This window comes from Carcharhinus amblyrhynchos, chromosome 33, assembly GCF_965287045.1.
Source record: "Carcharhinus amblyrhynchos chromosome 33, sCarAmb.v2.hapA, whole genome shotgun sequence".
NCBI classification, from domain to species: Eukaryota; Metazoa; Chordata; class Chondrichthyes; order Carcharhiniformes; family Carcharhinidae; genus Carcharhinus; species Carcharhinus amblyrhynchos.
This window is the reverse complement of record NC_137356.1, coordinates 3,701,051-3,723,188: the sequence shown is the minus strand read 5'-3', so window position 1 is coordinate 3,723,188 and position 22,138 is coordinate 3,701,051. Positions and strand designations below refer to the sequence as shown.

The window sequence follows — 22,138 nt, the reverse complement described above, 5'->3', positions numbered from 1 at the left end:
GCGCGCGAGACCTGATGGGAAGTGGACAGCGGGCCGCGGGGCGCGCGCGGGACCTGATGGGAAGTGTACCCCCTCGCGGGCAAAGGGGGCGGCGATCGATGCGCTCGGTTCGCTCGGCTGGCTGGGCTGGAGTCGGGTCCTCCGATCGGCGCGTTCGGCGCTTGGTTGCTAGGCGCTGGCTGTCCTGACAATGAATGGCTGCTGCTAGGCTGTGGGGCTGCACAGCGCTGAGAGACACTTTGGGGGTGAGTTCGCCAGGCTGCGGCCTCCAGGCTGCATCAGGGAATTCCTCACAGCCTCCTCCCTCCCTCCCCAGACCCTGGGGGCTTTGGCCCAACCCCCTCAACCTCAGATTGAATCTCCCCCCTTTGTGTGGCTGTGGTTTGTGTTGAGGGGGGGTGGTGTTGGTGGTTGGTGTGGGGGGAGGGGGGGGATGTGTGCTCACTGTGGGGGAGGGGGGGGTTTGTAAACTCCAAAACTTCCCCCCCCTCCCCATCCAAATAAAACCCTGCAGTAAACTAACCCCCAGGAAGCTGCACTTCCTAAATACTTCCAGAACTTATCCCCTGCTCTGCCAGCCTGGTTTCCCTCCCCACCTTCACATTGCTTTTCAAATAGAAAAATGAAGGCCGGCTGACCTCTTCTTTAATCAAGATTGCCCCCACCCCCCTCCCCACTCTTCACTGGGGCAAATAGGTGATTTGTGGAGTGATTTGGAGGGGACAAGGGAAATTTTTCTTTGAAGCCTGGTTAAGATAAGATGCTAGCAAGTTGTTTATAACAGGTTTGCTTGCCCCATTCTACTTGCTGAGAGTTCACCTCTCTGCTGTGTTTCCTGGTGTCGTCCTGGGGATTTGAGGACCAGCCCAATAAAGTTCCCATCGCCGGTTGGCCCAGAGAGGAATTAGAAGCAGAAGTCAGCAAATTCGGCCCTTGGAGTCTCAACCACCATTCAGTCAGATCATGGCTGATCTGTCCCCAGTCTCAAATCCCCACTTGTTCCCCATCTCCCTCTTTCCCTTTTTTTAAATTAGAAATATGTCTTGAAACCGTTCAACAATTCCCACTCCACCGCGTTACAGGGCGGTGAGTTTCACAAATTTGCTGCTGTCTGCAATTGATCAGTCCCACGTTCAGTGGAGCAACTGCAAAAGGATTATGGAAATTAAATTTTGTTTGCAAATGGGAGCCCATCTTTTAACCAGCAGGTACTGCTGAGGTTACTGTTAACCAGTAAGGTAGAAAGGAAAATAGCTTTGCATATTTCAGTGGGTTAGACCTGTCTGTTGTCTATGAAAATCCCCAATGAAACCCAGCTCCAGTACAGCAGGGTCAAAGTCCATATTGGTGTCTAATGAGTTTAGGAAGTTTTCATTCAGTCATGTGTGGCAATGGGTAACTCCGGAAGTTTACTACTAAGTTGACAGTATGGTTTGAAGAGGGCACAGGTCGATACTGAGGGAGACACCTCAGGCTGTTGGCAAGGGGCACAATCAGCTCTAACCTATGGCTAATGGACCCACACCAACCTGGCCATACTTGGAGCTGGTGCTGAATACCACTTCTGTTTCCCCAGCACTAGAACCACTTGCCTCAATAAGCCTATAAAAATAGAAAACAGCAGTATACAGCCTGCGAGTGACATGACAGTTATTTAACTGTGAGTGTTGAGTTTAGTAATTATATTCCTCTTCGCAATGTTGCCTTCAGTTTCCTTTCCCATTTCGCAGTCTGCACAGTGAAGCAGTTGTACCGTTCTAATGCAATCCATGTTCAATTTTCTTGTCATCTGCAAATTATTTTGAAAGTACAGTATGGCTGTATTCTTGAGCTTGTGTTACCCTTTTTCTTGTTCATTCTGACTTTTTTCCATCCGCCTCCACCTCCGCTTCCCCCTTAAAGACCATGACTTATGTTGGGGTACACCGCCCTACTGGCACTGGCCATCTCCTTCCACTTTCTGTGTATGTCTGTGTCAATGAATGTCAGAAGATAATTTGCAGAGTCGAGGAAACCTAGCAAAGACTAGTTGTACTGTACCCAGGTTCCATTCATCTGGTTTGATTTATTATTATCACGCGTAGTGGGATACAGTGAAGAGTATTGTTTCTTGCGTGCTGTACGGACAAAGCATACCATTGATAGAGTATGTGGAGGAGAAGGAAAGGAGAGTGTGCAGAATGTAATGTTACAGTCATAACTAGGGTGTAGAAAAAGATTAGAGTTTAAAAGAGTTTAGCTTTAAGAGCGTAGAACGAGAGTAAAAGATAGAATTTGGGGTGGGGTGGGCTGGGCACAGCTCGATCCAGTGTGCCAACTTCTCTTTTGGTTGGGAACATTGGATAGTGAGGAGGAACCTCAGTGCCATCCTCACTGAGGTCAGCCCTGGCAATGGAAGTTGGCAACTATGAACTTCCTGCCTTGTCCAGCTCAAGATGGGTGGTGTTTCGTCCGGCTGAAGCATTGAGGAGTCTTGGCCTTTCTGGTGCTGATCAAGGTGCTACTATGGCCTGCAGTCTCCAGAGGACCCAAACGTATGAAGGTCCATCACTGGTACCTGCCGCCCTGTGTAGATTGATACAAAATCTGCAGCTTGTACTGCCGCAGTGCTCGGTATTTCAGTTTGAACAGAGGATTTAGATTCCGAAACAGATTTGAAGTTTATTTATTAGTCACAAGTAAGGCTTACGTTAACACTGCAATGAAGTTACTGTGAAATCCCCCTATTTGCCACACTCTGGTGTCCCTTTGGGTCAATGCTCCCAAACCAGCGCATCTTTCTGACTGTGGGAGGAAACCCACGCAGACACAGGGAGAGCGTGCAAACTTCACACAGACAGTGACCCAAGCCAGGAATCGAACCCCATTCCCTGGCGCTGTGAGGCAGCAGTGCTAACCACTGTGTCACCATGAGTTGTAATTGCAAATTTATAGTGGGACTTAGATCAGGAATTTAGTATAACATTTCTGATCTAATATTGAAACTGTAGTCACCTCCAATCCCCTGCTGTTACTCTGAAAACCCAAGTTTCCTCGAATCTCGGGATGAGCCGATCTGCGTCTTCTGCTCTTTTGAAGCAAATGGGAGACTTAGATTTTTGTGGCACTTTCACATCTGTCGGGCATCCCAAAGATCTTTATCCTTTCCTCTCTATTTGTTCAGGGAATGTGGGTGGTGCTGAGGAGGCTGGTGGAACTGGTCTACTGTGAAGACCCCTCAAGTGAGCCATGAGAAAAGATTCAAAATTCTGTCATTAAACTGAAACTAATCTTCATATTCAGCTCTGCGATCAGTATCTCCAAGACCCGGTGAATCTCAGTACTCCCACATGTGTGCGCTGGTTGGCTGAGACCCACACGTGCGCAGTGTAGATTTTATACATTGGTCAGGCCGCTGACCAACGGGACTTGGAGCTGAAGACAAACGTTCCCATACGCCCGTACAAAAAGCCAAAACTCCAAAAGAGTATAAACACTGGAGGAGAAGTGAGAGAGACAGTGGAGTGCCCCAGGGGTCGGTGCTGGGGCCTCAGCTATTTACCATTTATATAGATGATCTGGAGGAGGGAACCGAGTGTAGGGTGTCGAAATTTGCTGATGACACCAAAATTGGTGGAAAGGCAAATTGTGCGGAGGGTGGTGAGAGTCTACAGAAGGATCTAGATAGGCTGGGCGAATGGGCCAGGAAATGGCAAATGGAATTTAATGTTGGCAAGTGCGAGGTGGTCCACTTTGGTAGGAATAATGGTAGGAAGGATTATTACTTACGTGGAGAAAAACTGCAGCAGGCGACGGTGCAGAGGGACCTCGGGGTCCTTGTGCATGAGTCGCAAAAACCCAGCCTGCAGGTGCAGCAGGTGGTCAGGAAGGCGAATGGGATGCTGGCCTTCATCGCGAGGGGGATTGAATATGAAAGTAGGGAGGTCTTGCTGCGGCTGTATAGGGCATTGGTGAGGCCGCAGCTGGAGTACTGTGTGCAGTTTTGGGCGCCGTACTTACGCAAGGAAAATTTGGCCTTGGAGGGAGTGCAGAGGAGGTTTACTAGGCTGATGCCGGAGTCGAGGGGGTTGAGCTATGAGGAGAGGCTGAATAAATTAGGCTTGTACTCGTTAGAGTTTAGAAGAATGAGGGGAGATCTCATTGAGACGTATAAGATGATGAATGGGATGGATAGGATAGAGGTGGAGAGACTCTTCCCGCTCAGAAAGGATAGTAGGACTAGGGGGCACAGCCTCAAGATAAAGGGGGGGTGGTTTAGAACGGAGTTGAGGAGGAACTTCTTCACTCAAAGGGTGGTGAATCTCTGGAATTCTCTGCCCGTTGAAGTGGTGGAGGCTACCTCACTAAATATTTTTAAGACGCGGGTTGATGGGTTTTTGATAAGAGAGGGGATTAAGGGTTATGGGGAGAGGGCGGGAATGTGGAACTGAGCCAAGACAGATCAGCCATGATCTTATTGAATGGCGGGGCAGGCTCGAAGGGCTAGTTGGCCTACTCCTGCTCCTATTTCTTATGTTCTTATGTTCTTAAACGGAACAGGAGAGAGACTGGGAGAGGTTAAAGGGAACCAGAGAGAGATGGGGAGAGGTTAAAGGGAACAGGAGAGAGACTGGGAGAGGTTAAAGGGAACCGGAGAGAGACTGGGAGAGGTTAAAGGGAACAGGAGAGAGACTGGGAGAGGTTAAAGGGAACCGGAGAGAGACTGGGAGAGGTTAAAGGGAACCGGAGAGAGACTGGGAGAGGTTAAAGGGAACCAGAGAGAGACTGGGAGAGGTTAAAGGGAACCAGAGAGAGACTGGGAGAGATTAAATAACAAAGTTCCCAGTAAGGGAAGAAGACAGAGAAAATAGGAGGAGTGTCTCAAAATGTTTTTATGGCATAGTGATGTACTGTGGTATATGAAAGGTTAGAAGCCACCCTACTAGACCAGCATTTATTGCCCATCCCCAATTGCCCCTTGAGAAGGTGATGGTGAGCTGCCATCTTGAACCCACTGCAGTCCATGTGGTGTAGGTACACCCACAGTGCTGTTAGGGAGGGAGTTCCAGGATGTCCACTAAATCCTTTATTTTCTAAAGTGGAGTCTCTGTAGTAATGTCAGAAACGCAGCAACTAATTTGCAACCAGCAAGATCCCACAAACAGCAGTGTGGTAACAGTCAGGTAACCTGATCGTGATGTTGGTCCACAGATAACTATTGGTCGGGATACAGAGGAGAACTCCCCAATTGTACCGTGCGTTCTCTAGCATCCAGAGAGGAATACAGGGTTTAATGTCTCTTCTGAAACACCATCTCTGACACCGCAGCACTCCCTCCGTACTGCATTAGAGTGTCCAAAAGATACAAGAACAGAATGAGACCATTTGGCCCATTGAGTCTGCTTCACCATTCAATCATGGCCAATAGGATTCCCATCTCCATTCTCCTGCCTTCTCCCCATAACCTTTGATCCCCTTATTGATCAAGAACCTATCCATCTCTGTCTTAAAGACACTCAGTGACCCGGCCTCCACAGCCTTCTGTGGCAAAGAGTTCCACAGATTCACCACTCTCTGGCTAAAGAAATTCCTCCTCATCTCTGTTTTAAATCTGAGGTTGTGCCCTCGGGTTCTAGTCTCTCTCACTAGTGGAAACATCCTCTCCATATCTAGTCTACCCAGGCAGTCTGGGCCCCAGTCTGGATTATTTGCCCAAGTCTCTGGAATGAGATTCAAATGGGTCATTGACCTTCACCCGGCTTCTTAATGGGAACAAGTTCTGAATTCAGGAATTTGCTGTCTCTGAGGGGTGTTACTGTCAGGTCGAGAGCATTAGTTAAGCTGCTGATGGCGCAGTGTTTGGAATAGTCTACCAGGCCGTGTTTGGGGATGTGTGCTGAGTGAGGGCTCATATACTTCAACAGGGGGAAGGGAGAGAGAGAAAAATATCCCAGGCTTTGGTATTTCTGCAGGTTCCTGAGAGGTGAAAGAGAGAATCCCCAACACCCTGTCCCTCTCCAACTCATGAGGAAAGAGTTGGATTGTCCGTCAGTGAAGGAAGAGGTGAGAGGAGAGACTTGGACACTTAGAAACTTCAAAAAAGTTCATTAACAAACCTTTGGTTCCCCCTCCCAACCTGTCAAAGAGCAGTACAGCACAGGAACTGGCCCTTCGGCCCTCCAAGCCTGTGCCAATCATGATGCCTGGCTAAATTAAAACCGTATGCACTTATGGAGTCTGTATCCTTCCATCCCCATCCTGTTCCTCCAGTTGTCCCTTAAATGCCGTTATTGTATCTGCTCCCACCACCTCCCCGGGAAGCGCGTTCCAGATATTCACACCCTCTGTGTAAAAAAAAACTTGCCTCACACATCTCCTCTGAACTTTTCCCGCACACCTTAAACCTATGTCCCCTTGTACTTGACTTTTCTACCCTAGGAAAGAGCATCTGACTCAGTCCATAGATAGTCAGATGCTGTCCTTTAGCACCACATCCATCCCCCGGAACATGTTCATCGAGCTCCTTGGATGCATTTCCCAATATCGAGGTGCTGTAATTCTTGCAAGTTGTTGTTGAGGACTTTGCCCCGGTCGGTGTTGTTTTACCAGTGTCCCTGGATCTACCACGATCGATGGGATAGGAGATTATCGTCAGTTTTGATGTAAAGCTGCAGTGGAATCAATTTTTATAATATTTCCACTTCAACAGGGAAACTATTACTCATACTCCATAAAATGTGTCCATCCAACGCAGGAGCGAGCAGTTTATAACAGGATAAAGAGTGCAAATCTGTGGTTAGTGCCAAGAACACTTTGAACTGAGTGGTTATTGCGTCTGTTGGTGCTGCAGTAACAGTTATAGGCTGAGTTCTCATTCCCCATTCCTGTGGATTGAAAAGTGACAAAGTGCATTGAATGGGAATCATTAAAGAGCCTCGTTGTGATTAAAGGTGTTTCTTTTTAACTGCCTCCAATTAACTCTCTCATGAGTTTTATTTTTAAAGATGGCACGGTAACACAGTGGTTAGCACTGCTGCTTCACAGCTCCAGGGACCTGGGTTCGATTCCTGGCTTGGGTCACTGTTTGTGTGGAGTCTGCACATTTTCCTCGTGTCTGTGTGGGTTTCTTCCAGGTGTTCCAGTTTCCTCCCGTAGTCCAAAGATATGCGGGTTAGGTTGATTGGTCCTGAGACGCATAGGTTAGCGGGATTAGCGGATAAATGTGTAAGAATATGGGGGTGGAGCCTGGGTGGGATTGTGGTCGGTGCAGACTCGATGGGCCAGATGGTCTATTTCTGCACTGAAGGGTTTCTATGATTCTATGCACTTTAGCAAACCAATAATGTCAGGTTTCAGAAGCGATTTACAAACTTCCCATCTGCACTGCGTAAACAAGTGTAGCAATGAGGATTTTGTATCTACTCTGAGATGGCAAGGGTGGCACAGTGGTTAGCACTGCTGCCTCACAGCGCCAAGGACCTGGGTTTGATTCCTGGCTCAGGTCACTGTCTGTGTGGAGTCTGCATGGGTTTCCTCCTGGTGCTCCAGTTTCGTCCCACACTCCAAAGACGTGCTGGTTAGGGTGCATTGGCTGTGCTAAATTCTCCCTCAGTGTACCCGAACAGGCTCCGGAGTGTGGTGACTAGGGGATTTTCACAGTAGCTTCATTGTACTGTTAATGTAAGCCTACGTGACTAATAAAGAAACTTTTAAACTGTCTCAGCGACTTGGAGGGACTGTTGTTCAGTTTTATGTTGGGTTCACAAGGTCACATTCACGCTTAAATAGAGAAAGCCCTATCAATGTTGACAACTGAAAAGAGCAGTTTAAAAGTTTAAAGTTTATTTATTGGTGTCACAAGTCGGCTTACATTAACGCTGCAATGAAGTTGCTGTGAAAATCCCCTAGTCACCACACTCCAGCGCCTGTTCGGGTACACTGAGGGAGAATTTAGCATGGCCATTGCACCCTAACCAGCACATCTTTGGAGTGTGGGAGGAAACCGGAGCAGCCAGAGGAAACCCACGCAGACACGGGGAGAACATGCAGACTCCACACAGACAGTGACCCAAGCTGGGAATCGAACCCATGTCCCTGGCACTGTGAGACAGCCATGCTAACCACTGTGCTATCGTGCTGCCCCGTAGCCACAACTGCCTGGCTCTGGGATTAGCTGCGACCCATCGAGCCACAGCAGTGAAGGTTATTGGATGCTAAGGGACACCTTTTGCAGGTAAACTGCTGCATGTATGGTTTATAAATACCGTCTTCTCTTCTACTCTGGCAGATACCGCAGCGTGCTGAGTGGACACTATGGCTCAGACTCTGCAAATGGAGATTCCGAACTTTGGGAATAATATCCTGGAATCTCTGAATGACCAGCGGATCCAGGGTCTGTACTGTGATGTCTCCATCGTTGTGAAGGGACAGGCTTTCAAGGCGCACCGTGCGGTCCTAGCAGCGAGCAGTTCCTATTTCCGGGACCTGTTCAGCTCCAACAACTGCACCAGCTTCGAGCTTCCGACAGCTGTCCAGCCCCAGTCCTTCCAGCAGATCCTGGCTTTCTGTTACACTGGCAGGCTCAGCATGAACATGGGTGACCAGTTCCTCTTGATGTACACGGCCGGCTTCCTCCAGATCCAGCAGATCATGGACAAGGAGACAGAGTTCTGCCTAAAGGTCAGCTCACCGCGGTGTGACTCCCAGGGCCTGCACACGGAGGAGACGCCCTCCGAGCCCCCCAGCCCTGCCCAGGCCTCGCGATCACTGGCTGCCACCCCCCTCTCGCTGGTGTCACGCGTCAAGACAGAGCAAGCCGAGTCGGACACTGTGCAGTTCACCCCCATCAGTAAGCGTCTATGGGACAACAGCCAGAGGGAGGGCAATGGCAGTGCGGCCTCCAAACTGGCTCGGGTCTCTCATGGAGCTCCTGCTGCTCGGCAGCAGGGGTGTGGAGCGGGAGGGCAGGGCAGCTCGGATCGCACCAGCCCTGGCACCTCCAGCGCCTACACCAGTGACAGTCCCAACTCCTACCAGAATGAAGAGGATGAGGAGGAGGAGGGTGGCGAGGATGTGACAGAGGAACATTACAGGCAGATCTGTAACATGTACACTATGTACAGCATGATGAATGTGGGCCCACCAGGTAAGCCTATCAATAGCAACATTTAGATAACTCATTCAAACTGGCATCTGCTATTGGGATTGCTCCCAGCTTGTATCACCTCAGTCAGAGAGCTGGCTCAGATTGGAAACTGGAGAGACTGAGGATTTTCTATATCATGCAGGAAGAAATTTGCCCATATGCCCATTTCCAAAATCAGACCAAAGATGTACAGCTTAGGTGGATTGGCTGTGCTAAATTGCCCCTTAGTGTCCAAAGATGTGTAGGTTAGGTGGATTGGCTGTGGGAAATGTATGGGGTTACAGGGATAGGGTGGGGAAAAGGTCCATGTTAAGAAACTCTGTTAGAGAGTTGTGTACCAAATGGCCCCCTCCTGCACTGTAGGGATTCTATGAAAACCCGTCTGTGGCAGTTGTTTAATCCACACGTGATGGGGAATGTTTGTTTTTTATTAGTGTGACGAGTAGGCTTACATTCACACTGCAGTGAAGTTAGTTAGAATCCCCTAGTCGCCACACTGCAGCGCCTGTTCGGGTACACTGAGGGAGAATTTAGCACGGCCAGTGCACTCTAACCAGCACGTCTTTCAGACTGTGGGAGGAAACTGGAGCACCCGGAGGAAACCCACGCAGATATGGGGAGAACATGCAGACTCCGCAAAGACCCAGGCTAGGAATTGAACCGCGCATGATGGGGAATGTTTGACCCACATCTGGGGGACATGATTGTATAAGATTACAAGGGGTATGGACAGGGTGAGTTGGGAGCAGCTGTTCCCCTTGGTTGAGGGGTCAATCATGAGGGGGCAGAGTTTTAGGGTGAGGGACAGGAGATTCAGAGGGAATTTGAGAAAAAAAATTTCACTGACGGTGCTGGGAATCTGGAATGCGCTACCTGGGAAGGTAATGGAGATGGGAGACTTTACAACTTTAAACAAGTATTTGGATGAGTACTTGAAATATCGTAAAATTCAAGGATGTGGAACAAGTGCTGGAAAGTGGGATTAGTGAACCTTTTGTGGTAGTTACTGTCGGCGCAGACTCGATGGGCCAAAAGGCCTTCTCTACATTGTATGACCCTATGATGGGGCGTGTTTGACCCACACGTGACGGGGCGTGTTTGACCCACGCATGACGGGGAGCATGGGGAGTATTTGAAATGATGACAGGAAGTAGCCCACACTACAACAGTTTATCTAGTTAATAGAACTCTGTCACGGCGAGTTGCTGAAAAAGCATACAGAGTCCTTATACTGGGCAAAGCCGGTTTGGAATGTAAGGTGGAGAACCCACGCTCCATGCTGGAGCACAGTGGGTTTCAGAGAAAAATGCAGAACAATCTGGGCCCTTTCAATATGTTCCTGCCTCCAAATGTTCCGAGTCTCGCCCTGTCTCCCATTTGATAGGGTTCAGAGGCTTTCATTCCACTTGTCCGTCTGCTCCTGACCTCAAGCACAGTCACCCTGGGATCTGCTATGGAATGTGGAGATGGGGATCAGCTGTGTCATAACCCAGAGTCCAACAGCAAATTCTCAGGCTTCCTGTAACTCCATGTGTGAGGCTGTTGTCAACATGCAGAGTGAATCAGTGGAGGGGGATCAGCTTCTCTCAGCACCTACATTCCTTTTTAAAAAATTCATTTATATAGCTCCCCTCACATCCTCAGGACATTCGCAGGAAATGCAGCAGCCAATTTGCTCTTAGTAAACTCCCACAAACAGCAGTGAGATAAAGAGCAGATTTATTGTATTAGCCAGGACGGGGGGAGAATTCTATCAGGTTGGAATTGTTTTCTGTGAAAAGAGACAGCTGAATCATAGAATTCTTATGGTGCAGGAGGAGGCCATTCGGCCCATCAAGCCTGCACCGAAAACAATCCCACCCAGGCCCTATCCCCCTAACCCCACATTTACCCTGCTAGTCCCCCGACACTTAGGAAGAATTTAGCATGGCCAATCCACCTAACCTGCACATCTTTCAGACTGTGGGAGGAAACCGGAGCATCCGGAGGAAACCCACACAAACACGGGGAGAACATGCAAACTCTACACAGATAGTGACTCCAAGCCAGGAATCGAACCCTGGTCCCTGGTGCGGTGAAATGGCAGTGACTTGATTTGATTTATTATTGTCACATGTATTAGTATACAGTGAAAAGTATTGTTTCTTGCATGCTATACAGACAAAGAATACCGTTCATAGAGAAGGAAAGGAGAGGGTGCAGAATGTAGTGTTACAGTCATAGCTAGAGTGCAGAGAAAGATCAACTTAATGCGAGGTAGGTCCATTCAAAAGTCTGTTGGCAGAAGGGAAGAAGCTATTCTTGGGTCGGTTGGTACGTGACCTCAAACTTCTATATCTTTTTTCTGACTGAAGAAGGGGGAAGAGAGAATGTTCCGAGCTCGTGGGTCCTTAGTTAAGTTGGCTGCTTTTCCGAGACAGCGGGAAGTGTAGACAGAGTCAATGGATGGGAGACTGGTTTGCGTGATGGATTGGGCTATGTAGGGTGACCCTTTGTAGTTTCTTGCGGTCTTGGGCAGAGCAGGAGCCCATACCAAACTGTGATGGGTGAGACTAGAATCATGCCTAGGCCATCAACATAAGACAGTTGTTAATAAATCCTATCGAGAATTCGGGAGAAGTTTCTTCACTGGTGGATAGTGAGAGTGAGGCACTCACTCCCACGGGAAGGAGCTGCAGTGACAAGTGTAGATGAATGTCAGGGAAAACGAGATAAATACATGAAGGAGAAAGGAACAGAAGGAGATGTTGATGGGGTGAGGTGAAGCCGGTAGCTGTGAAGGTCTGTGTGCGGGACAAGCACTGACACGGAGTGGTCAGGCTGAACAGTCTGTTACTGTGTTGTATCCCGAGTCTCATCACCAGCTTTGTTTTGACAGCGGCGGAGCGGGTTGAAGCTCTGCCTGATCACTTAACCACAGATGCCCGCTCGAGGGTACGGATGCGGAGAGACCTGGCAGCGTTGCCAGCTGAACTGATCACTCAGATTGGGAACCGATGTCACCCCAAGCTTTACGCAGAGGGAGATCCCACCGAGAAGTTGGAACTTGTGACAGGTACGACCCCCATTTCTCCGATGCCTTTGTCCGTCAGTGAGGCCTTCCCACGCCCCAGCTGCTCTCCCGGCTTGGTCTTCGCACTGACCATCACTCTGCTCGTGTCCGGTTGTGAAGAATGACATCTTGAGTTTCTTTCTGTGTTTCTGACAGGAACCAGTGTCTTTATCACTCGAGCCCAGCTGATGAACTGCCACGTGTGTGCAGGGACCCGACACAAAGTCCTCCTCCGAAGGCTGCTCGCGTCCTTCTTCGATCGGTAAGAAATGAGGAAGAAGTCAACACCAGAGAAATGTGGGCAGAGCTCCGCAGGGCAGTGACCTCTGCAGAGAGACAAATAAAGTTAACAGAAAAGGAGCTGGAATCCCAATCAAATCAGCTGTTTTCTTATTGAATGGTGAAGCCAGCTGCAAGGGCTAAACGGGCTGTTCCTGCACAAAATCTTCCTAATCCTCTGTTTAGGTTATTTTAGCGTATCTTCACTTGCGCTCGGTCCCACTCTCGTGCTTGCTCCCTCTCTTGCAAGAGAGGAAGCAAGGGCATGCGAGGGGGAGGGAGCGTGGAGGAGAGGGGGAATGGGAGCGCGTGTGAGCGTGAGAGGGGGTTGTGAGAGCGCACGCGCATAAGTGGGGGGGCGGGAGCGCGCGAGGGTGGGAGCGGGAGCATGGTGCATGGAGGGGGGGTGCGGGAGCACGCATGCGAGGGGAAACAGCGGGAGCGCGCACGCAGGGGGCAGCACGCATGCATGATGGGGTGCGGCGGGAGCACGTGCAAGAGAGGGGGGTGCGGGCATGTTAGAGGTTGGAAGGAGCGGGGGGTGCAGGGGCGACAGCGCACGCGCGAGAGAGAGAGATCGTGAGAGAGAGGGTGGAGGAGTGCGTACAAGAGAGGGCATGGGCGGGAGTGCAAGACAGAGCGAGGAGGGTATGGTGTGCGCGAGAGAGGGAGGGGGCGGGCGCATGAGAGAGAGCAAGGAGGGAGAGGGCGCGTGAGACAGAGAGGGAGGGATGCACGCCTGCAAGAGAGGGATGGGAGGCTCGTGCACCGCAGAGAAGGAGGGGGATCGCGCGTGCATGAGAGAGGCAGGGGAAGAGCACGCACTGGCATGGTGGGGGGCAGAAGCGGGCACACGAAAGAAAGAGGTAGCGGGACTGGGTGCGCGGGCGGGTGCAAGTGGGGAACAGGTGCCCACTCCCCCTCTTGCACACCGCGCTCTCCCTCCCCCTCTCCCTCTCTCGCGCCCGCGCGCTCTCTCTCTCTCTCTCCCCTTGCGCGCTCACGCTCTCTCCCTCTCTCTCTTTCTCGCGTGCTCGGTCGTCGCTCTGTAATTTCAACCCAATTCCTAACATCTTAACATCCCTAAAGTGCAGAAGGAGACCATTTGGCTCATTGAGTCTGTGCCGACTTCAATCCCACCCAGGCCCTACTCCCGTAACCCCACATATTTACCCTGCTCATCCCCCTGACACTAAGGGTCAATTCAGCACGGCCTCAGTCCACCTAACCCGCACATCTTTGGACTGTGGGAGGAAACTGGAGCACCCGGAGGAAACCCATGCAGACACGGGGAAAATGTGCAGACTCCACACAGACAGTGACCCAAGCCGGGTTTGAATCTTTTGAAAATGGAAATGTTTTTGTAACTCCAGATACAGGGAGGAGTCTGTTCTCAAGCGATGACTATAGGGAAAAGTTTGAGTTAGACGCACCTGTTGTTAACACTGTTATTCTACCGAACTGCGTATGCACCTATTTCATTGTGTTCTCCTTTCCTCCCCGCTGCAGGAACACACTGGCAAATAGCTGTGGCACCGGAATCCGTTCTTCCACAAACGACCCAAGCAGGAAACCTCTGGATAGTCGGGTCCTTAATGCCGTGAAAAGTGAGTACAGTGAGACTGGACCCTGTGCTCATAGATCAGCTGTGACAGTGCTGGGCAGCCTGTGTAAACAGCACCAAGTCTCCCCTCACTCCCTGGCCACTGTATGAAGCAAAGTCAGACTGTTTGCAAATTTTTAGCCTTGTATTTGATGTGCCTCTAACCGCACGTCCACTTTGCCACACATTTCCCACCTCCGTAACAACACCCACCTCTACTGCTGCATCAGCTGGTCTACTGCTGAAACCCTCATCCTTTACTACCCTGAGCTTCAACTATTCCTAATGCAGAAACACCTCCATTTTCAAACCCTCCACCCTATATTCACTTCCCTTCAGGGTCTCACCCTTCTCTGTCTGTGTGACCACCTCCAGCCCTACAATCACAGAACCCCTACAGGAGGCCGTTTAAAAGTTTATTTATTAGTGTCACAAGTAGGCTTACATTAACACTGCAATGAAGTTACTGTGAAAATCCCCTGGTTGCCACACTCCAGTGCCTGTTCGGATACACTGGGGGAGAATTTAGCATGGCTAATGCACCCTAACCAGCACACCTTTCGGACTGTCGGAGGTAACCAGAGCACCCGGAGGAAACCCAGGCAGACACAGGGAGAACGTGCACACAGACAGTGATCCAAGCCGAGAATCGAACCCGGATTCCTGGCACTGTGAGGCAGCAATGCTAACCTACTGTGCCACCCAATAGGAATAGCAGAGAATCCTACCTTCATCCAATTCTGGCCTCTTGTACAGTCTATACTTTCTTCAGCACCCTATTTTACTGTCCCACTCCCTGCCATCTTGGAAACCAGGCTGTTGCTGCCCAGACAAAATTTATATAATGTTGCTGCTCCTAATTTAAAATACCCCTTTAGGCTAACTCTTTAACCCAAGATTTCGGTTTTCTGTTTTTGAATCTCCCCTGGCTTGCCGTTAGCTTTTGTCTGCTCAAGTCACCAGTGTTGAGATGTTTTATTACATAAAAGATGCTACATAAATGCAAGTTCTTATAGTTAGCTGGTGCAGACATTCTTTGCTCTCTCCCAGTGCTCTGGTAGCACAGTTTCCCATAACCAGTTGCTAACGGATTGTTTAACTCTGGACCATCTCCCTCCTCCATGTTTAACTAATTAGCTGGAATTCTTTGAGAACATTACATGTGCAGTGGACAATGGGGAAGCTGTGGGTGTGGTGTATCTGGATTTCCAGAAGGCACTTGGCAAGGTACCGCACCAAAGACTGCTACATAAGATAAAAGTGCATGGTGTTACGGGTAATGTATTAGCACGGACAGAGGATTGGTTAACTAACAGAAAGCAAAGAGTAGGGGTAAATGGGTTTTTCTGGTTGGCGATCAGTGACTAGTGGTGTGCCTCAGGGATCAGCGTTGGGACCACAATTATTTATGATTTACATAGATGATTTGGAGTTGGGGACCAAGTGGAGTGTGTCAAAATTCGCAGGTGACACTAAGATGGGTGAAAGAGCAAAGTGTGCAGAGGATGCTGAAAGTCTGCAAAGGAATGTAGATATCTAAGTGAGTGGGTGAGGGTCTGGCAGATGGAGGACACTATTGGTAAGTGTGAGATCATCCATTTTGGTAGGAATAACAGCAAAATGGACTATTATTTAAATAGTAAAAAATTGCAGCATGCTGCTGTGCGGAGGGACCTGGGTGTCCTCGTTCAGGAATCACAAGGAGTTGGTTTGCAGGTGCAGCAGGTAATTAAGAAAGCAAATGGAATTTTGTCCTTCATTGCTAGAGGGATGGAGTTTAAAAACAGTGAGGTTATATTGCAGCTGTATAAGGTGCTGGTGAGGCCACACCTGGAGTACTGTGTACAGTTTTGGTCTCCTTACTTGAGAAGGGATATACTGGCACTGGAGGGGGTGCAGAGGAGATTCACTAGGTTGATTCCGGAGTTGAGAGGATTGGCTGATGAGGAGAAACTGAGTAGACTGGGGCTATACTCATTGGAATTTAGAAGAATGAGGGGAGATCTTATAGAAACGTATAAGATTATGAAGAGATTAGATAAGATAGAATTTCGGAGATTGTTTCCACTGGCGGGTGAAACTAGAACTAGGGGGCATAGCCTCAAAGTAAGGGGAAGCAGATTTAGGACTGAGTTGAGGAGGAACTTCTTCACACAAAGGATTGTGAATCTGTGGAATTCAGTGAAGCAATTGAGGCTACCTCATTGAATGTTTTTAAGGCAAGGATAGATAGATTTTTGGACAGTAAAGGAATTAAGGGTTGTGGTGAGCGGGCGGGTAAGTGGAGCTGAGTCCATGAAAAGATCAGCCATGATCTTATTGAATGGCACAGCAGGCTCGAGGGGGCAGATGGCCTAATCCTGCTCTTAGTTCTTATGATAGCTTGGCTGAGCTGAGGAACTGGCACAGTGATGGGAGAACACTTCAATGCTGGTCAAATCATTTGCCATTCCTTCACAGGCTATTTCTAAAGGGATAGTAGCCCTGTAGATATACTCTGCTGAGGGAGCCTATCACAGCTGGATTAGGAAGGGGCTGATAGAATTGGGCATTGCAGCGATACTGCTGTTGTCAAACAGGCTGCCAACACTGCGTAGCCTTGCACTAGTGGAGTGATCAGTGAGCAAAGGGCCAGAGGTCAACAGGTAGTCACAGAACCTTTTCCCCAGCATCTGGAATGAGAGGGAAGATGGCTGGAATTCTCCGGCTGTTCACTCCGGCAGGATTCTCTGGTCCCGCTGGCATCGCACCCCTGCCCACAGGTTTGCCACCGGCAAAGGGTGACAGATTCCCATTGACAGTGGCAGGACCAGAAACTCTCACCGCTAACAAACAACACACCACCTCCTGTCAGCAGGAAACACGGCTGGGAGGCTGGAAAACCTCACCATACAAAAAGCCATTCACGTAACTCTCTCATTAATTTTTAAGTGCCACTGAAATTTGCATCAATGAGGTCTAATAATTAGCATCTTTCTATCTTCAGAGCTGCTATTCATTTGCATCACGGTCAGGGCACATTAGTGTGTTTGTTTTTTAGAAATTGTTCCATTCTGCCCAGTTTGCCGGTAGTCCCCACTCTGATCTGTTACTGCTACCAGTGGTGCTACCAAGCTAAATGTCAAACCAGCTGCCCTCTTTCATTTTACTTACAGGTTGGGTGCATTCTGGAAAGAAAAACTGCCGATCAACCATGAAATTAAATGAGCAACAAGGCACTTCTTCAGATTGATTCTTTCCTCACCAGTTTTGCACTGTTCTATTAGCACAGTGGTTAGCAGTGCTGCCTCGCAGCGTCGGGGACCCAGGTTTGACTCCTGGCTTGGGTCACTGTCTCCGCGGAATCTGCATTTTTTTAAAATTTGATTCAAGCCAATCCAAGTCCAATTCAAAGTCTCAGCAAGTGAGACATTCCAGATCCAAGCTGACATGATGGGCTGGCCTCTTCCTGTCCTGGGCTGGATCTACATGATCCAATCTGATAGGAGCACCCCATCCAGTGCTTGGTCTGCACGTTCTCCCCGTGTCTGCGTGGGTTTCCTCCTGGTGCTCCGGTTTCCTCCACACTCTGAAAGACGTGCTGGTTAGGGCTCATTGGCCGTGCTAAATTCTCCCTCAGTGTACCCGAACAGACGTGGCAACTGGATAATTTTCACAGTAACTTCATTTCAGTGTTAATGTAAGCCGACTTGTGACATTAATAAATAAACGTTAAACTTTAGTGCTTTCTGTATAACAAAATATAAATGCGCAAAGTTCTGATTAAATGTTTTTCTTTAGTAATACAAATGAAAATGGATTCTGGGTGAATTTTCACACAAACTTTTCTGGTGAATACTTAGCAAAAAAGATAACTTGCATTTATGTAGCACCTTGAACACATAACATCCCAAGAAGCTTCACAGAGGCATCAAATTGGACGTTAAGCCAAAGAAAGGTTTTTAAGATGCATTAATAAAGTTTGCTCAATGAGGTGCGTTTTAAAGTGGGGAGAGAGAGAAGCAGAATAGTGAGTTGGTCCAATTCTGTGGTGAGGACATAGCTGGGTTTAGTAAATATCAGCAGACACTGTTTACAAAGCACACTCGGAGATTCATGAATGGGTCAAGTGATTCAATGCAGCGCAACAACTGATTGCCGTATCAAAGTAAGATGTAACCGGTGCAACTTAACACTGATCGCCCTGCAGAGAATGACCTTAAAGCAATAATCAATCCCTCGTGCTTATTGTGAACATGGGACCAGCCAAGCTTCCGACTTCTGATTAATAAAGTTTAAGTTTAAAGTTCATTTATTAGTCACAAATAGGCTTACATTAACACTGCAATGAAGTTACTGTGAAAATCCCCTAGTTGCCACACTCCAGCCCCTGTTTGGGTACACTAAGGAGAATTTAGCACGGCCAATGCACCGTAACCAGCACATCTTCCGCACTGTGGGAGGAAATCCACGCAGACACGGGGAGAATGTGCATGCTCCACACAGACAGTGACCCAAGCTGGGAATTGAACTTGGGTCCCTGGAGCTGTGAGGCAGCAGTGCTAACCACTGTGCCCGCCCGTGGAGTGATGCCTGGGATGGTGGCTGGAGATCAGACTCAAACTGTTTGTGATGCCCCTTCAGAATCCTGTGTGCACCCAATCTCACATCGAAAAAAATGACTCCCATCACGCCCCCCCCCCCCCCCCCCCCCCCCCCCCCACCAGCAGATGCCAGCGGTCAGCCCCATACATTTCTGCGCTGTTCACAGAGCTAAAAACAGGGATAAAGGCAAACTACAGCGGATGCTGAAATCTAAAACAGACCTAGAAACTGCTGGGAAATCTCAGTTGTTTTGTGGAGAGAGAATAGAGCCAGCATTTCCAGTCTGGATGATGAAAGATCACCCTGACTCGAAATGTTAGAGAAAACTCCAATAGAGGGACGGGACAGTGGTTAGCACAGCTGTCTCACAGCCTCGGGGACCTGGGTTCAATTCCCAGCTTGGGTCATTGTCTGTGTGGAGTCTGCACATTCTCCCCATGTCTGCATGGGTTTCTTCCGGGTGCTCCGGCTTCCTCCCACACGCCAGGGAATTGCAGGCTAAATAGATTGGCCATGCTAAATTGCCCCTTATTGTCTCAAGATGTGCAGGTTAGGTGGATTGGCCATGTTAAATTCCCCCCCCTTAGTGTCATGGGGACTAGCTAGGGTAAATGCACGGGGATGGGACCTGGGTGAGATTGTGGTTGGTGCAGACTCAATGGGCCGAATGGCCTCCTTCTACATTGTAGATTCTTTGATTCTATAAAAACTGGAGATGAGTTAAATACAAAAAAAAACTGCAGTGTTGAATATTTGAGATCGGTTCTAACGCTGTTTTCCCCCCTCTTCACCCCACCCTCTCACAGTCTACTGCCAGAATTTTGCACCCAACTTCAAGGAGAGCGAGATGAACGCCATTGCCGCTGACATGTGCACCAATGCCCGCCGGGTGGTCCGCAAGAGCTGGATTCCCAAACTGAAGCTGCTGATGGTGGAAGGAGACGCCTACACCTCCTTCATCTCGGACACTACAGGGGTCAACCTGGACTCCGACATATTGAATGCAGAGCAAGCCTTTGAGGCTGCAAATCACGAGAGCGAGGCAGGGTCTTCCCTGGAATCTGCTCAGTGACGGAGGCCACCTAGGACCAAGGTGTCAAAACCCAGGGTTCAATCTAGATCCACCCATGAGCAGAACACACAAAAATCTGGCGTCTTGTGCACACAAATACTGCTTAGAGGTACAGAATCAAACAAAAACCCTATTTATTCTGCATTGATGGGCACGGTGTACAGGAGGAGCGGTGGGTGGGTGGGTGTGTGGGGAGTACTGAATGTAATGGGTTAGGGATTGCACAGTCCATAGTGGCCAGGGCACCCAATAAACAGATGTGCCAACTGCCCAAAGACTCTGCCTAGATTGAACCCTGAATACTTGTGGCTTAGATTAATCGGCTAGGTTGAGGCAGTCTGTCCAAAATGGAGACTGTTATATTTCTAACTCTCAAATCGGTTCCCTTCGACATCCCAGCTCTTCCCCTCTCTCTTGTCTGGTGTCCTGAAGGTGATGCCCACCATTCCGTGTGGCGAGGGATGAAACCTGGAGTTGACATGGGATCTGTGTCTTTTGTGGGAATCCTGGCTGTTTCACTAACTCGACACTACAATGATATTTAATAATAGTCTCATAAGCTACGGTCTTGAAGGGTTTTTTATTTGGGCCGCTATGTTCACTGTAGCAGTGTTTAACCTTTCGAGGGGTGCAGTGGCAGCGCTGCTTACTATAAACAGTGTGTGCTGCTGGATAAGGGCAGATACACTTATTGAGATTGTTGCTCCGGTTTGTTCCGGGTTTACTGCAATTGCTGGAGCTGGAAGTTTACATTGCGATAATTATTTCACAAGCTTTCTCTATTAAGTGTGTGATTTAATGTTATTAATGCATCTTAATATCTGTCTGACCAAGGGTTCCCAGTCTCTCACTTTTCCCAGAAAACAGTGGGCGGAAAGAAACCTCCCTACTTAACTCCCCTTTTCGTGACACACCCACTAAATCCTTTCCAAATCCTTTTACTGGCCACTTTTGTTCCTCACCCGCCTCTTCAGAGGTAACAATGAATGTAATTAACAAAACAATGAGATCTTCTGGGTGAGACAAAACAAAAGCTCAGGACAACATCCCAGGGTCAGGAAGGGGACCCTTTCAGGCATTGGAAATTAGTTCAGGACTATGGGTACATTATCAATAGACTTACCTTCAATGTGATGCAATATCTGGTGCATTCATTAGCAAGGGTAGTAGCTCCCACATCAGTATGTACATACATGAACAAACACACACGCACATATACAAACGCACACACGTATATACACGTGCACATACCCTTATATACATAGATGTGCACACACTCTTACACACACACATTGACATGCACACATTCTTACATACACCTACATGGACATGCACACACACCTTTACACACATACATTGATGTGCACACACACTCTTACACACATACATTGATGTGCACACACACTCTTACATAGATGTATAGACATGCACATACCCTTACACACATACATAGATGTGCACACACACACATTTACATACATAGATATGCATGCACTCAGTGGAATTTTCATATTCACGACAATGGGGGGGCTCCCCTCTCCCAGCAGATACGGACAGCAGACCCAGAACAACAGCCCCAGAGTAAAGACTTCACACAATGCAAATACCAAAAAGAAAGGTGATCTCTGAAGCAATTTCTTGTTCAAAGCTTCGTCCAATACATAAGTCCAATGGATAATGGAGAGGCAAATAATTGGATCATGGAATGATACAGCACAAGAGGCCATTCAGCCCATTGTGCTGTTTCTAACCCTTTGAAAGAATTATCCAATTAGTCTGACACCCCCATTCTTTCCCCCCCAGCCCTACAATATTTTCCCTTTCATGTATATAACTTCTGAGTTAAAGTCACTATTTAATCTGCTTCCACTATTCCCTCTGACAGTGCATTCCTGATCATAGTAACTCACTGAGTAAAAAGAGTCTCCTCTTCCATCTTGGTTCTTTTAACTACCTTCGATCTTCATCCTCTGGCTATTCATCCTCATGTCACTGCCACTTTCCCTCAATCTAATCTATCCAAACCCCTTGTAATTGTGTTCTTCTATTAAGTCCTTGTCTCCTGTGCCTACTTAACTGGAATGTAGATCATGGAATAGAAGGGTGTGTGATTGGAGACTAGGTCCCATGATGAGTGAAGTGTTGGCCTTTAACCTCTGGGTCTGTTCTGAGCAATCTCAATCTTGTCTCTGTGACCACAGCACAAAACTGCCCCTGCTTTAGCTCTAGAAGATGGTTGAAGTGGGTAAGTGTTACCCCGATGCTGTGCTGTTGCTAAGACAGAGGTCTGGACTGCATCAAGTGGTACTGTACCCGATCCAAGATACTGATGTGACATGGTCCATCCCTCACTTTAATCAGAATTAAACTGACACAAAACAAGTGAGTGATGTCTGCTCAACATAGATTCTGAAAGGCAGCAGT

At 48.6% G+C, this 22,138-nt stretch overlaps 1 protein-coding gene across 1 annotated transcript; it reads left to right on the top strand.

Moving 5' to 3' along the window:
* Positions 1–131: 131 nt before the first annotated feature.
* LOC145361133 (nucleus accumbens-associated protein 1-like) lies at positions 132–21,972 on the top strand. The gene is made up of 6 exons (XM_080216758.1): positions 132–245; positions 8,267–9,124; positions 12,003–12,179; positions 12,333–12,438; positions 13,965–14,062; positions 19,449–21,972. Exons 2-6 carry the CDS (start codon positions 8,293–8,295, stop codon positions 19,712–19,714), a joined length of 1,479 nt encoding a protein of 492 aa, XP_080072884.1. The 5' UTR covers positions 132–245; positions 8,267–8,292; the 3' UTR covers positions 19,715–21,972.
* The last annotated feature ends 166 nt before the right edge of the window (positions 21,973–22,138 follow it).